Genomic DNA, 15,297 nt, shown 5'->3' with positions numbered 1-15,297 from the left:
AGGCCCTCAGGGACCCAGGACCCACCCAACAAACACATTGAGTGCTTGACTTCCGTGCTTCACGGTCCGGGGGTCCGGGGTGGTCACTCTGGCTACAGCTACCACAACCACATTTTTTGGCCAGGAGAGGGAGGCTAGGACGTCTTTAGGGACACCTTCACAGGTGGAAGGAACCACACTTCTGATCTCCACCCGTGATGAGCAATGCGTGAATTTCTACCTGCGATCCCACTACAGCGATTGTGATCTCCGTATCTTACATCGTATTTGCACTATGGTCCTGCACGCCCGGTGCTACGTGGTCTACTCCTATGGTCCCTCTCGATTCCCTCGGGGAACTTTGACACACACACTATCTCGTCTCTACACCGGGTCCATTCTTCAGCCCTTCTTCCTCCGCGTTTCCAAACACACGGTGGTGGCTCGATAAATGTTCTTTATGTTTTTGGGGTTTTTTTTGTAAATTTTTTTTAACGTTTATTTATTTTTGAGACAGAGAGAGACAGAGCATGAACGGGGGAGGGGCAGAGAGAGGGAGACGCAGAATCTGAAACAGGCTCCAGGCTCCGAGCGGTCAGCACAGAGCCCGACGCGGGGCTCAAACTCACGGACCGCGAGATCGTGACCCGAGCCGAAGTCGGCCGCTCAACTGACTGAGCCACCCAGGCGCCCCTGTTCTTTATGTTTTCAATGTTTATTTCTCTGGGAGAAAGAGAGCGCGTGAGAGGGGCAGAGATAGAGGGAGAGAGAATCCCAAGCAGGCTCCACACTGTCAGTGCAGGGTCTGACATGGGACTCGATCTCACGAATCGAGAGATCATGACGAGAGCAGAAAACAAGAGTGACACCAAGAGTCGGACGCTTAACCAACTGAGCCACCCCGGCACCCCTCAATAAATTTTTTAATGACTTTTCAAAGATTTAGGTATTTATTATTATTTTTTTTAATGTTGATCTTTTAGAGAGAGAGAACACGCGTGCATGAACTGGGGAAGGACAGAGAGGGAGACAGGATACAAAGTGGGCTCTACACTGACAACAGAGAGCCGGATGTGGGGCTCAAACTCACAAACTGCAAGATCATGACCTGAGCCAAAGTCGGACGCTTAATCAGCTGAGCCACCCAGGTGCCCCAATACATTTTCTTTTTTCAATTTATTTTAGAGAGAGAGAGAGAGAGAGACCAAATGTGTGATTTGGGGAGAGGGGCGGAGGGATAGAGAGAGAGAATCCCAAGCAAGCTCCACACTTAGCACGGAGCCCGACGTGGGGCTTGATCCCATGACCCTGGGATCATGACCTGAACTGAAACCAAGAGTAAGACACTCAAACAACTGGGCCACCCGGGCACCCCAATAAATGTTCTTTATACTAATACCCCCCTTTCAAGTGCATGAACCACCACCTTGAAAGTCTCCCAACCCAAGCTCATTACTTCCCCATCCACCCCCTTAAACCTGTGGCTCCCACCTGTTTTCTTGGCTTAATTCGTAGAAATGACCTTCATCCAGGATGGAACCTCAGCTGGCCTCAGGCCCTCCCTTTGCCTCCAGCCCAAACACAAGTACAAAGAGCTGAACGCCCTGGAGTTATTATTATTGCTTTAATTTGGGCTCCTGGGAGCCCCTTGCAGCCTTTAGTCGTTGAGGCTCACTACTCTTTTGCTTAAATTACTTCCACGGGGCCTGTTTGACAGGTCTTGCTGTTTGCTTCTTGCCACTCTCACCTGCTGTTTGAAGTGACTTCCTAAAAGACAACAATTTGGCAAACTATTAACAGTCGTTTTCATACCAGAATGGGGGATGGGAGGAAAACCTGGCTTGGGAGGGGTGACAGGAGCCGGTTTCTCTGAAACACTTGGATTGTCCTCTTCACAACAAAGGTGAGTTTCTTCTTCCTTTTGTTTTTAACGTTCATTTCTTTATTTTTGAGAGAGAGGTCGCGTACAGGTTCGAGCGGGAGAGGGGCAGAGAGAGAATGAGAATCCCAAGCAGGTTCCACACTCAGCGGGGAGCCTGATGCAGGGGTCTGATCCCACGACCCTGGGATCATGACCTGGGCCAAAATCAAGAGTCAGACGCTTAACCGACTGAGCCACCCAGGCGTCCTGAAAGTGGGCTTCTTTCTAAGAGAAGAATGGATCAAAAACAGTCCTCGGCTGCCTTCTGTCTTCAGAATACTTCCCAAACGTCATCCGGTATCCCAGGTCTTCCCCAACAAAGGGGCTCTCTCATTCCACCTCCCGGTGAGCCAACGGCGGCGCTGGATTTCCCCCTTCCCGGGCCACCCCTTGATTTTCCCTCCTGCTGCTAAGCCTTGGCGACTCCCCCCGTTCATCAAGTACATCAGCTGCATGACCTCTTCCCGGTCCCCGGGGCCGCCTTCCATCTGTTCTGCCTTCGTGTTCTCAGAGTCCGAGGCAGGCCTGGAAAGTACTCAGGGCATTCTGAGCACAAATGGATTTGATACAAGGAATCGCGTGCTTATAGTCTTTGGGGGGGGGGGGGACCACTGGGTTCCAGAACAATCTGCCGGGGTTGTCATCCAGGCGTCAGAAAACGGGCTTCGGCAACCACTGATGCTTCTAAAGACCCCATGTTGGAAGTCTGCTTGGCCTAGTCACTCCAACTGGCCAATGTGTCTGGATGACCTCTTTTTATCAGCCGCTACTAGAGCAGGAAGAGGCCTCTACCTCACTCTGCCTTCCAAACCGAAGGGGCGTTCAGATCCTAGCTGCAAGAGAGTCTGGTAGCTGTCAGCCTTCTAGCCTCTGCAATGAGGGAAGGCCATAAAAGGATGTAGGACAGAAACTGGGATAATGGATAACAGGAGGCCCGGAGGGAGAAGGGACAGCTCGGTTTCTGGAAGGACCACTCCTTAAAGATAACGGGTTGGCCATGATGGATCCGAGAGACATCAAAATATATGTCCACGAATTGAGATGTTAGAATAGGACTCCAAATTGTATTCTTTTTTTTTTTTTTTGGAAGTTTATTTTTGAGACAGAGAGTATGCACACAAGCAGGGGAGAGGCAGAGAGAGAGAGGGAGAGAGAGAGAGAGAGAGAGAGAGAATCCCAAGCAGGCTCTGCGCTCCCAGCACAGACTTGGGGCTCGATCTCACGAGCCACGGGACCACGACCTGAGCTGAAATCAAGAGCCGGATGCTCAACCGACTGAGCCCCCCAGGCGCCCCTAGGACTGCAAACTGGATTCTGAGTATAACTGCCCTGAAATCCTCCAATTTGCCCCGGTTTATACAGAGACCATGTATTCCCCTGAAGTCATCTGTAAGGAACGGACCATCGTGGTCACTTCAACATCCGCGACAAAAGTGAGGCTTCAGGAATACACAGGACACAAGATGCTCCAATTTTCTCCTTTCCGCAACAGGTTTATTGCCTTTTAAGAAAATTTTTGTAAAATATAAATACAAAGGCAGAGAATTTACTTACAAAGTTAAAACACAGATTTCAAACATAAACACACAATTCAGAAAATTTTAGTTTTATGTACATTTCCAAGCAACCTCGACATTATTATGTTAGTTCTCAATATTTTACAGGGTACAGAAAAAAATAGCTCAGTCTTCTTTAAATAAGAGCATAAAATGTTTAAACATATAAACAATCCGGTTTGATGCGTGAAAACTAATTTCACAGCTTTTTAAATTAGGATATAAAAGTTTCATACAATTAGTTGTTGTGTGTGGATATGGTTTGAATTTATATTACACACTACCGGATTACATCCAATAGCATTGACCTGGCCCGAGCAGGTACTCTGTAAACAAAACATAAAGGTACAACAATTGCCAAGCGCCTTCACCCAACTCACTCCCCGAAACCGGCCGCGTGGCTCGGACCACACTCGCAAGAGTCGTGGCCTCCGACGAGGGAGCTCTGTGTGACGTCGCGTCAAAGTGTGGAACTCCGTTTCCTCGTTGTTTGTTTTCTCCTTAAAAGAGAAATGGAACAAAACAAACAGTCCCAGTAAAAACGAACGTATCCCAAAGCGTGTGTGCATCGAAACGGTAAAGAAACGTTAGGACAACTTCATAAAAACTGACGGAGACGTTTAAAAAGAAAAGAACGACGACAGCAACGAAATCCGTGTTTTCTAAGTCCTTCTGACTGGAGCCGTTTCTCTTATATAAAGAAGAGATATTTTCGTATGTAATAGTGTCCTTTCTTTACAGAAATAGTCGTATTATGACACATATGCACAAAGATTAACACTATACCACACTGTACATGGAGGGCCCGGCGAGCTCACCAGTAGTCGTCCGAGCCCATGTCGCCGGGGTGGAGCCACTCCATGGACGAGCCCAGCAGAGTCTGAAGCTCGCTGGTGAACTCCACCAGGTCTAAGAGCTCCTTGCTTTCGGGGTTAAAGGCTTCCAGGTCTTTGGAGCAAGAGAACAGGAGACTTGCCGAAACTTGCCGGTAAAACTCTGCCTCTGCGATGGTGACGATTTCCACATTTGGGAAGTTGCACCGGAATATGCGGGAGGACATCTTCAGTTTCTTGAGCACGTCCGAGAGCAACAGCCAGTTTCGAGGCCTGCGCGTGAGAGGGGAGAGTGGTTCGAGGCTGCGGCCAACTTAAAAGCGTTCCCCGCTATTCCCCGCACCCCACCCCCCAAGGAGCCGAGTCCCTGGGCCGGGCCAGCGGTCACTTCCGCTCGGACACCGCGGCCCCCGCCCCGGGTCTCACCAGCCCTGCGACATCTACTCTTACGCGGCGACAACTCTGGACTCGGCTGGATTCAGGAAGAGACCGTCTAGAGACGATTTAAACGGAAGCAGGGACCGCACCTCTGAAAGAGCCTTCTCTTGGGAGGGGTGGGGATCTCAGTGCTGCCAGAACCTTCCAGGTGAAACACCTGCTCGCTCAGCTCTGGCCACACCTCGGGTCACCACTCTCCAAGGGAGTGCCTCGCTGCCGTCACCGCGGGAAGCCTTCGGTCTCCCAGCCTGACAGTGATGCAGAGGCCTCTTTGGTCTCTCGTCTCCTCCAACCCCCATGAACGGAGCGTTAGACACCCAGAAGGCTGGCTGGCTTTCTTCCCCCCTCCCCCCACCCCTCAGTGCTTTGGGGAGTGACGCTTTTGAGAGGGAAGGTGTTACATTCCTTCTGTACACCCTGCCACGCTTTGTGATTTCTATTACTAATAAAATGTCACTGTAACAGCATACGTGAGGAGGATGTTACTCATTAAGCACCTCTGTCAACATTCAGCAGAACAGTTTCCTGACGTGTACGCACCCCCCGAGGGATGGGTCAGTGGCAGCTCAGTGGCCTGGCCGCGGGGGGGCAAGACTGGATCTGACCAAACCCGAGGACACACGAGACCCGAGGTGCCCTGGGACGCTTTTTCCAGTTCACACGAGAAGGGGGCATATGGGTATAGGCCAACAGACCTCAAAGGCCTTGGAAGGTCCCTACGGTGGCCTGTTGGAGCGGGGCGGGGGCGGGACGGGGCGACTCCTAAGGAGGACCCCTTTCCAAAGAGTTTAGTGACCCAAGGATCCAAGTTGCGGACTCTTCTGTGAAGTTCCAATCACTGAATTCAACGTCCCTTGGGCTCCAGGGGTGCTGTGTTCCCAACCTCCACGCCTTTTCTGGGAAAGGCCTGCTGTGGGCTTCGTGGGCTTTGAGGAATCCACTCACCTACCCACCCACCCGCCATCTGCTTAAAGGCGTCTCTAACTCCTGCCGCCGAGCAGCCTAACTAGTCCACGAGCACGTGATGGCCATGCTCACCCCTGAGCGACGGACACTTGGATGTTATAACACGGTAAGAGGGGGCTTTCTGAAAACTCAAATTCAAACACGTCGCTGTAGGCCTCGTCGTCGTCATCCTGGTCCTCCGGCCCCGGGGGGTTTGCCAAAACGTCATATCCGCTTTCATCATCTGGCTCTAATGCAGGGCAAACGAGAGAGAGAGAGAGAGAGAGAAATCAATAAGCCACCGCGAGGTATCGGCTCTTGTCGAAAGAGGACGCCGTGAAAAACTCTTTCCCAAGTCGGCCCTGCTCATGGCGCCCACTGCCCACCGCCCCTCGCCCACAGCACAGAAAACCCCTTCACTTCCCACCGAACCAGAAGGAACAACGGCTCACCGCACACAGCGCTGCCATAGAACTCCCAGGAGCCATTGGAATCTTCGTCACTGCGACCCTGTAGGTCATTTAAATAATCTGGAGGGAGAAAACCAAGATAAAACCCGCTGGGGAGAATCAAATGCTGGCCGCTTTCGGGGGCATTTTACCGTCAGGCCTGGCATGCGACTTCCCGGCTATCCCACAGCGCCCCCTTTGTGCCCTGCTTCCAACACCCGGTTCTCTGCCACATCAGACCAGGACCTGCGTACCTGTCCACCTGCCTTCCGGACAGACGGGCCACCCTCACTGCCCCCGGAGCCCACCAAAAAACCTAGACGGGCCAGCTACACATTTTCTCAGCCCTTGCAAGCAAATTAAGAGTGTGTATCTTGTCTTTGAATTTCGTATCCCTTCTCTGATAGACTCGCTTTCCCCAGGAAGTATAACTTAAGGTAAACGAGGGAGGGCCCCACGACTGAGTGGTATTCCCTGGACAGAAACGCGCGAAGAAGCCATCTCAATGGTTGAGTAATAAGCCCACGTCTTGAACTCTGTCGTACCTGTTAAAAACTTTTCCATAAGCTCGCTGTGGGTCATTTTCATGATGGTTCTACCTGAGTACGTAGCCAAAGTGGGGTCAGCACCATAAGAGAGGAGCAAACGGACGATTTCCAAGTGATCGTTCTCGACGGCATCGTGGAGAGGTCTAGGAGAGACACGCGGCGGGATTACACGTGTGCTTGCCTCTGACAACGTGCAAGACTGGATATGCGCGGGCCAAGCTTCCTGGGGGGGCCATTTCACCAAGGTGTGCGCCTGCCTCTGCCATTCCGGACAGGGGAACTGAGGCACCGTGAGTGGCCCGAGGTCAAGCAACGAAGCACTCTGTTGTGATTTCTGTACTTAACCCCTTACAAGGCAGGTGAAGGGACATATTTCGGGCCTGATTCTCAACTGCAAGTCTATTTTTAATCCAGGACTCCAGGAGGAACTCAAGCCCAAAGGAAATCATTTTCAATGAACTTAAGCAGTAACAGACTGGAAAATGAGAATTTATGGGGGGGGGGGGGGGGGAGGGGCAGGGAATCACACCATTATGGAAGCCAAAACACCAAGCAATTGTTATACCATTAAAAAAAGAAAAAAGAAAAGCTTATTCCTTTTTTTAAATGTTTCTTTTTGAGAGAGAGAGAGAGAGAGAGAGTGAGTGTGAGTGGGGGAGGGGCAGAAAGAGGGAGACACAGAATCCGAGGCAGGCTGCAGGCTCTGAGCCGTCAGCACAGAGCCCGACGCAGGGCTCGGACTCACAAACCGCGAGATCGTGACCTGAGCCGAAGTCAGGCGCTTAGCTGACTGAGCCACCCAGGTGGCCCAAGCCTACTCCTTTTTTCAAAAAGAAACTAGGTACGAAGTGGAGCCTTTCCTGAAAGGCGCATGTCAGCAGCTTAGAGATCAATGATCAAACCTCTGGCCCAGAAGCAGAGTCCCTGGGGTGAGACCTTGGGAGGGTACACACTCTTCCGGCCGGTGTCCACTGGGGTCAGGCGGTTGCCCGCAGTCCCGTCCTGAGGGAATGCTATTTGGAAATCACGAAACACCAAATACCTTTCAGTTTTGCTAATTTTATGCCTGTCAGGAAAGCCCTATGCCCCACCTCCTGGTGGCATCCCATGCACACAACCAGGAAGATGCTTGGGCTGACTCAGACCTGGGCCTCTGACCAACAAACCGAGGTCAAGGGCAGGGTAGGGGACAGGCCTGGGGATGTGAGTGGACAAAGCGGGTCCTACGGAGCCAGTGGCCTCTGGCCCTCTGTCTGTACTCCTGGGACTTTCAACTCACGTGTATTTTAAATACAGTGCTTTAATACATGCTGACATGGGGCATCCGACTTCGGCTCAGGTCATGATCTCACGGTTCGTGAGTTCGAGCCCCGCATCGGGCTCTCTGCTGTCAGGGAGGAGCCTGCTTGGGATCCTCTGTATCCCTATCTGCCCCTCCCCCGCTCGTGCTCTCCGTCAAAAATAAAAGACACGTTAAGAAAAACTGCTGACAATAAGTCCAGGGTCTTCAAAGGCAACACCTGCGATTATTCGTGAAGGCTCCGACATTTTCAGGGACTTCTGTCCAGGGGAACGTTACTAACTGTTAACGTTCTATCTAAATTTGCCAGAAAGGTCTGTTCCGTTCCATTCTAGGACTCTGCCGTCCGGGTGCTTACATATCAGTCTCTATCTATCTTTCCTTCTGGGGGTTTTCCACATGCCCTGAGAACCACCGCCACTGACCTGGTTCCGTCCTGGGCACTGCAGTTGACGTCCGCGCCATATTCAAGGAGGTGTCGCACAATGTTGAGCCACCCCCTGGCACAAGCTTCGTGCAGGGCACAGTAACCCGCGTTGTCTCGATGGTTCACGTCACAAATCTTGTTCTCCAGGCAGTACAAGACCACTTCCTGCGGGGAGAGGGGGAGAGCGATGCCGTCATCCATCATCGCACGGCGAACCTTCCGAGGGTGACCTCTCCAGAGCCCGTCAGTGCCTTCTTTCAAAGGCACACCCCCCCTGGGCCCGAGAGCCACCGCGGGGTGGGCAGACGGTGGACGTGTCGGTGAGGGGGCGAGGGCATGTGTGACAAAGATTGAACGGGCCCATTCAGTAGGTGGTAGTGGAGAACAACGCAAGTCTGGATGAAAGCATGGACGACCGACGCGCAGAGATTAAATCAGCCGGAGAACATTCCTTCACGTAGAGAGGGAGGGGGTGGCGGGTTAGGTTAGCCAGGTCCTCCCACGCTCCCGCTTGCAGGGTAAGTAGGGTAAAAGAGACACTCTTTGCACCACAGAAAACATCAAGAAGGGACACGAAATTCTTCAAACAACCCCCGCCCTATATGTCACCTCGCTCCACCCCCCTCGGAGCGGAATCGATATGATATTTACGGATTTACCGAAGTTAAAGATGAGCATCTGACATACCACACACTGCCGCCTACGCGTCTCAAAAACTAAATAAAACAAGTCTACCCTTCCCCCTTCGAGGAAGGTATTCTGCGTCAACGGTTTGCATTAGAATCACTGTTATTAATCTGACTTCTTTGGTGTATTAAAATATTAATATGAACTGCTCCCGGTAAGCAGAGCAGTAATTTATTCAGTGTTTTATTACCTTGATTAAGAAAGTTTTCAAACACACGGAACAGCATTTGCCACCAGAAAACACACTACACTGTTCTCCTACAAGTCATGTCCAGCAGAGAGCCGTCAGGTTCCGAGAGCTGGGGGTAGGCGGGGCCTGCCCACACGTGGTCTACTTGGTAAGAGGGAGCTGGCTGGGGTCAGAGCAGGCCTCCCGGTGACAACTTTTAAATAACTCATCTGTTAAACCTCAAACAGGGGTCATTCCAGCCGCCCACAGATGTAAGGTGGGGCCTGAAAACCTTTCGTGGCCTTTCTAGGACCCATCAATCAAAAGCGACCGCTTCCTTGGGAGCTGACCGGAAGGTTCCATATGCTCACCCTGGGGACCTAATATCGCACGCTGGTAAACCTGGCCGTCGGGGCCCTGCTGCTTCAGGCGACTGAGGCAGCTCCCTTCCAAAACAGGAGGAGGAAGAAAGAAGGTGTGCCCAACAAATGAGTGTCTTCGTTCAGACCCTAACCTGCCAGGAAGCCCACAATCCTCTGGGCTCCCAGGCCCTCACTAGCCAGACTCGAGTGGACGGCTGCAAGCTAATGAGTTGTGTGCCCCAGCCAGGGAGAGGCCCCGTCACGTGGCTCTGGGATCAGGTCTGAGCACCACCGCTGTGCACAGATCAATTTACCCTCGGCCCGGCGGCCTGCCTGGTGTCCTATCAACCCAGGGTTTATTTGCTCTGACAACTATGGCCTTCACCTGGAAACCTTTGTCGCTACTGGACGGATCTGAGGGTACCTAGAAATGAAAGGACAAAGCTGATGGGTAAGTCAACCCTCTTTTCCTGGAGGGTGGTGGGGAAGGCAGTAGTAACCCGACGGCCGGGTCAAACTCTTTGACATGGGCTGCCCCAACTGAGCTGTGTGGCTATCGCTGTTTACAAAGGACTTCTCCCTCTCCCCAAATGAGTATGTCATCTGTTATCCCGCGGTCATCTAGGAGACCTCAGGAAGGGAAGGCGGTGCTATTCTCGTTCAACACTCGGGTTTCAAAATAGAGGTCCGGAGAGGTTGGAGCCCAAGTTCAATTCACATGAAACCCTAGACCTATAGCTCCAGTCTTTTGGTACCTGGTCAGCTAGGAAGATTGAGAAGGCCCAAGAGGGCCCCTGCGAGGGGGGTGCAATCGTGCTGTGATGAGCATCCCATCCCGACGCCAGGCTCTCTCGGTTACGGGGTCGGTCGAGCAGGCTAACCGCTCTCTCTTAGCTAGGACAGCGGCGGCCTCTAGGCTGGCCACCGCTGTCACCAACAGAGACAATGGTGAAGAGGCTGGGCAAGTTGGTGTCCCCAGTACGGTTCTTGGTTTATTTTCTACACTAGAAATGGGACTGTTTGAAGGGCAGCCCCCCCATTTCCAAACAAAATCAAACTGTTTTTGTTGGACAATTCTCTGTTAAGCGGCTATAAGCCGTATGCCATTAACCGCAAAATGTAACCATAAAGGCCATAAACCCGACATTGTTAATTAATTAAATGCCTCATTAACTTTTTTAAAAACATGATTTATTCAATTCATAGAAAATTTAACCATCACCACTAAACGCACAAGCATGTGGTTGCACATTGGCATTTTAGCCTAAGAAACAGAAACCTTTTTACCGGAAGGGAAAGGTTTGAACGTCTCTGGCCATGCACGTGGTCTATTTAACACAGAGGGTGCTTCTGAACCTTAAGAACCAGATAAACACAGCGCAAAGCTTGGACAGCCTTTTGCTTACACATAGCATGTCCAGCTCAGCAGAAAATGACAGTGGGAAAGACTAACTTCAGGAAGGCCTTCCCAAGTCAGTGCCTTCGTGAAACACACCTTTACGGGGTTAAACAAATTGTCCTTCACCTTTCAAAGTTTTAGCCCACCACATCTAACTGGCCATCATCGCAACATTTTAAGTCCTGCCTGAAGAAATCCTGGGAAGTTGGAAGTTAAAAGTCGGTAGTTAAAATGTTCAGCATCCGAACCGCTGATCTGTGCAAATTACATATTGAACTTCACATGTGAAGGGGCGAGAAAAAACCCCGGTTGTCCTGACATAAACACTTCTACGGCTTCACGTGCCATCGAAGGCCCTTTAGGTAGCTTACAAACGTCTGGATCAAGTAAGTGCTCCTTGGTCCAGGGCTCAAACCCACTGGTTCCACGAAAACCAAAATGCAAACTTCCTCAGAGGACCAACCAGGGTCCGTCCCTGGTCTGAAAGGGAGACTGGTGGAAATGTCAAGATCAAAGGTGAGGCTGGGAGCCCCGCCCTCCACCGAGGGGTGGAGCCCGCTGCCCTCCTGCTCCCCCTCCAGCCCTCAGGTGAGGCTTCCTCTGGGGCCGCCCCGTGGGTTTCACCTTCCCGAACTAAAAATCATCCCAGAGAGCTTCCTCCAGGTAATCTGGACATCTCCAGAAAAGACACGACCGTACAAACGACAGCACATTTCACCAACGAGCAAATGGGACAGGGGACGGGCTGGCTTGGGGTCAAGGCGGTCACACCGACAAGGCCCCCCCCCCCCCCACAACGGATGGAAGCACAGAGCTGGTCAGGGTGTGGGGGCCAGGACTTCGGCAAATCCCGGGAGCCCCCGGCAGAGCCCTGCCACCATAGCCCTCGGCCACACCTCCAAGCTCCACACTCCGCCTGCTGAGCCCCGTTTTATTTTCACCATTCAACTCCCAGAGGGCTGATGCCAGCATAAAAAATGCCTTTGCCCTGTGGGCTATTACATCACAATTTCATCTGACAAGTGTGGTGGGGGAGCCGCACAGGGCAGAGGGGGTCATCTATCTCAGAGGGCAGCTCCGACGTAAGCCAGTCTTGGAGAGGAGCAGGGTGGGGGAGGGGGCAGTGAGTCTTAGGCCTGAGTCCCGCTCCTCCTCCTCCTCCTCCTCCTCCTCCTCCTCCTCCTCAGCAGCCCTCAGGCTCCCTCGCCCTCTCACATAAAAGACTCTTCACTCTTCGGGTCCGCCCCCCTCCCCCACCAACCCCCTACCCCTGCCCAGACATTTCCCGCCCCGCTCCCCACAGGGGCACCGCTTTGCCCGAGAAACAGCGCAAGCAACCCAAAATAGAGCTAATAACTTCTCTCCCCCTTGCTAATCAGAATCCAAAAGGGCTCATTAAAATTCCCCCAGTCGCCAAGCCCTGGGTTATGTCAGATTTTATATCAGAGATAAGTGAGCGAGACTGGAGGATGCCGAAGCAGCCTACCTGCCTGAACACGAACTGAACATCAGAGAGGCCTTTCTTTTCACATGGCGATTGAACAAGCCAGCAAAGAGTCGGAACGCGAGTGGGGCTAATGCAAACATCCTGCTGGAATACCCAGCCCAGCCCCTGATGGGGGAGGGGAGGGGCGCTGGGCTCCGAGACCCTTCGAGACCCTGCCCGGCTCAGCCAGGGCACCTCCCCCACCCCCACCCCAGCCTCGAGGAGCGACAGCCCAGGCTCTTGGAATCCGGGCACCCCCAAGGACACTCACCTCGTAGCCAAGCCGGGCTGCCCGCTGCAGGAGGGTCTCGCCTGCGTTCTTATTGACAATAAGTCTCCGTGCTTCTGGCGGCATCGGGCGCGACTGGGTGGTCTCGGGAGGGGAGCTTGAGCGCGGCAGCTGGGAGGACTGGGAAGCCGGCAGCAGTTGTTGCAAACGGTCGAAGGGCTTCTGGTCCTGCTTGGCTGGTGACAAATCGTAGTCGGAACTGGGCTCGGGCCGCTTTCTGAACCTCCGGACGGTCACCTATCACAAAACCAGGCAGCGCTCGTGGTTAAGCCGGCCTTCCAGCACCCGCGTCTCTTCCCCTCCTCCCCGCAAGTTACAAACCCGAGTGGGGGAGGCACTTTCCCCTCTCCGTTTGTTTGGGGGAGGGGGGCTGTGGAGTGGAGGGAGGCTGGGGGGAAGGGCTTCATTCTTAACTAGTTTGAAACTTGGCCACCACCCAGGAGACGTGGCCCCTAGGATGGGGGAGTGACGTTTTGGGAAGGGAACCTGGGAAAAGGAAAGCTTTGTCCCCAGAAGCCGAGAAGCAGGGGGCAAGAGGTACCTTGCCGTCAGTGTTCTCCACATAGTAGTCTCCGGTCAGCGACAAGCCCTGCCTGGGCTCCGGAGGGATCAAATGCTTGGTTTTGCACAGTCTCTTCCCGGATGGTTTCTCGCTGTTGTCGGTGTATTTCTGCAGCAGGGAGGCAGCCTGGCAATCTTCTTCTTCGTCTGTGCACAGCACATCTGTCTTCTGGCTTTCTTTAATTTTCTGCTGTTTGGCAGGCGGCCTCGAGGCTGGCGCGCAGCTTGGCGGAGGCTGCTTTTTGCCGCTTGCATTGGTGGATGAAAGGCTCTTCATGGGCGGAGAGCCGGAGAACACAGGCAAGCCTAAATCCGGAGGGGGTGGCGGGCGGGAAGGAGGGAGGGGGAGAAGAAGCAGGCGTTACACGGTTGTAGCCGGTGCGGAAAGAAAAGCCCATTGTTAGCACTGATCACTGGAGCGGCTTCAGTTTTTAAAGATATACCAATTATGTTTCCAAAGCATTAATATTTTAATTATCCCACATTCAAACGGCAAATAGGTTAACCCACGAAACGCCAAGCGGCAAGTTTCTCCGGAGGGCCGGGACAAGAGGGCACAAGCCAGCCCTTCCCGGATCTGCCACCCCCAACCCGTAGGGGCCTGGGTGCTCAGCACCTAGCGATCGGCCACAGTCTGAGGCTGCGACCGGGGTGCTGGCGGGCCCGCGGGGTCACCCAGACTTGCCCTTTCTGCCCAGCCATGGGCCGGGTACAGCAGCCACCCTCCCGAGCTCGTCGCTATACACTCCCCCAGGGAAGTGGGGAGGCTGGAAGGACCTCCCGAGAGAACTCCCCGCCCGCCACATCCTACATCCTAGTCAGTCCATTTTCTATGGCGCCCTTCCCCAGGCAGGTGATCCACCCTCCGCGAGCGGGGCGGGCGGTCACGGGGTGGCCTCCGCGTACCTTGTTCGTTGTCACTGGATTTGAGGGACTCCTCCGACCAGCTTCTGTTGCCTTTGGCCTCTGCCCTTTTCCTGCCAGGTTTCTCTTCGGGGCTGTTATTGCCCTGGGCAGTGACCTCAGGCTGAACTGCCTGGGTCACTTCCTTCCTGCCCTGCCGGCCAGGTTTGCTCTCTGCTGCCGACACCTGCTGCTCCCACCGTTCTCTAAGGTGCAGCAAGTGGCGTTGCTTTTTAGGATGGAGCCCTGTTAATTCAATGCACACCTTCAGGTTGGTCAGCTCACTATAATGTGGGTCTTCTAAGTAGTTAGAGGAACTGTTTGTCATTTCCCTCTCAGGCCAGTCATCTAATGGAGAAATAACTACAAATTAATCAACAAGCCCCCTGGGGAGGGGGGGGAACAAACTGTCTTAAGCATCACTAATGGGGGGTGGGGGAGGGGAGGGGAGTGGTCACAGCCTCTGCTCGAGGGCTGTCACCAAGTCTTGGGAGGGGGCCTGTTCATCTTTGGCCGTCTTGGGGCTGGAGCTCCTGAATCTGGCTTTGGGGCAAGGGTGAGCGGCTTCCCCAGGGCTCCGGGGCGGGAACGGGGGGTGGGGGGGGGGGTCTCCACTGCTCCGCATTAGGACTTCCCCTGGGCGCCCTGCGGCCGGGGTGCGCGGCACACGTCACGTCCGTCCACCTCTGGCCGCGTGCGCAGGCAGTCGAAGCCGACCGAGCTCACCTTTGGAGACCCGTCTTCGCTTGGCTTTCAGCAGAGGGTCCTCCGGCAGGTCTTCCGCTGCGGTCTCGGTGTGGTTGCTGTCACCTGAGACTTTGCGCTTTCTGTCCAGCCGGAGGGTGGGGCTGTGTGGCATGTCCCCGGCCGCCTGGTCGGCGGGGGGCTCGCTCGCAGGCTGCCTGTCCACGAAGTATTTCTCCACGGGAAGATCTTTGTCCTCTGGCGCTTCAAAGGGATCGTGTTTGTTTCCAGCACTGTATTCGCCTGGCGGACGGGAGACAGGAATACGAGGAGTGAAGGCCCGAAGGTCACCACGGGAAGG

General features: G+C 53.6%; 1 protein-coding gene across 10 annotated transcripts in view; it reads right to left on the bottom strand.

Annotated features, from left to right (window-relative positions):
• Positions 1 to 3,367: 3,367 nt before the first annotated feature.
• The window catches only part of BCOR (BCL6 corepressor), a 115,253-nt gene continuing 103,323 nt past the window's right edge, over positions 3,368 to 15,297 (bottom strand). For 8 of the 10 annotated variants that reach the window (XM_081793228.1, XM_081793230.1, XM_081793229.1 and 5 more), the window contains 9 exons: positions 14,979 to 15,239; positions 14,256 to 14,600; positions 13,330 to 13,655; positions 12,771 to 13,025; positions 8,395 to 8,561; positions 6,667 to 6,812; positions 6,125 to 6,202; positions 5,766 to 5,922; positions 3,368 to 4,562 (listed from right to left, as the gene is read on the bottom strand). In XM_081793228.1, the coding sequence (XP_081649354.1) occupies positions 4,271 to 4,562; positions 5,766 to 5,922; positions 6,125 to 6,202; positions 6,667 to 6,812; positions 8,395 to 8,561; positions 12,771 to 13,025; positions 13,330 to 13,655; positions 14,256 to 14,600; positions 14,979 to 15,239 (2,027 nt within the window). In that variant the 3' untranslated portion in view covers positions 3,368 to 4,270. The remainder of the gene's footprint in view (positions 4,563 to 5,765; positions 5,923 to 6,124; positions 6,203 to 6,666; positions 6,813 to 8,394; positions 8,562 to 12,770; positions 13,026 to 13,329; positions 13,656 to 14,255; positions 14,601 to 14,978; positions 15,240 to 15,297) is intronic. The other 2 variants (XM_081793233.1, XM_081793234.1) reach the window with 1 other exon arrangement.

The sequence above is a fragment of the Panthera onca genome, chromosome X (assembly GCF_046562875.1).
Source record: "Panthera onca isolate mPanOnc1 chromosome X, mPanOnc1 haplotype 2, whole genome shotgun sequence".
NCBI classification, from domain to species: domain Eukaryota; kingdom Metazoa; phylum Chordata; class Mammalia; order Carnivora; family Felidae; genus Panthera; species Panthera onca.
This window is presented reverse-complemented; position numbering and strand designations above follow the sequence as displayed.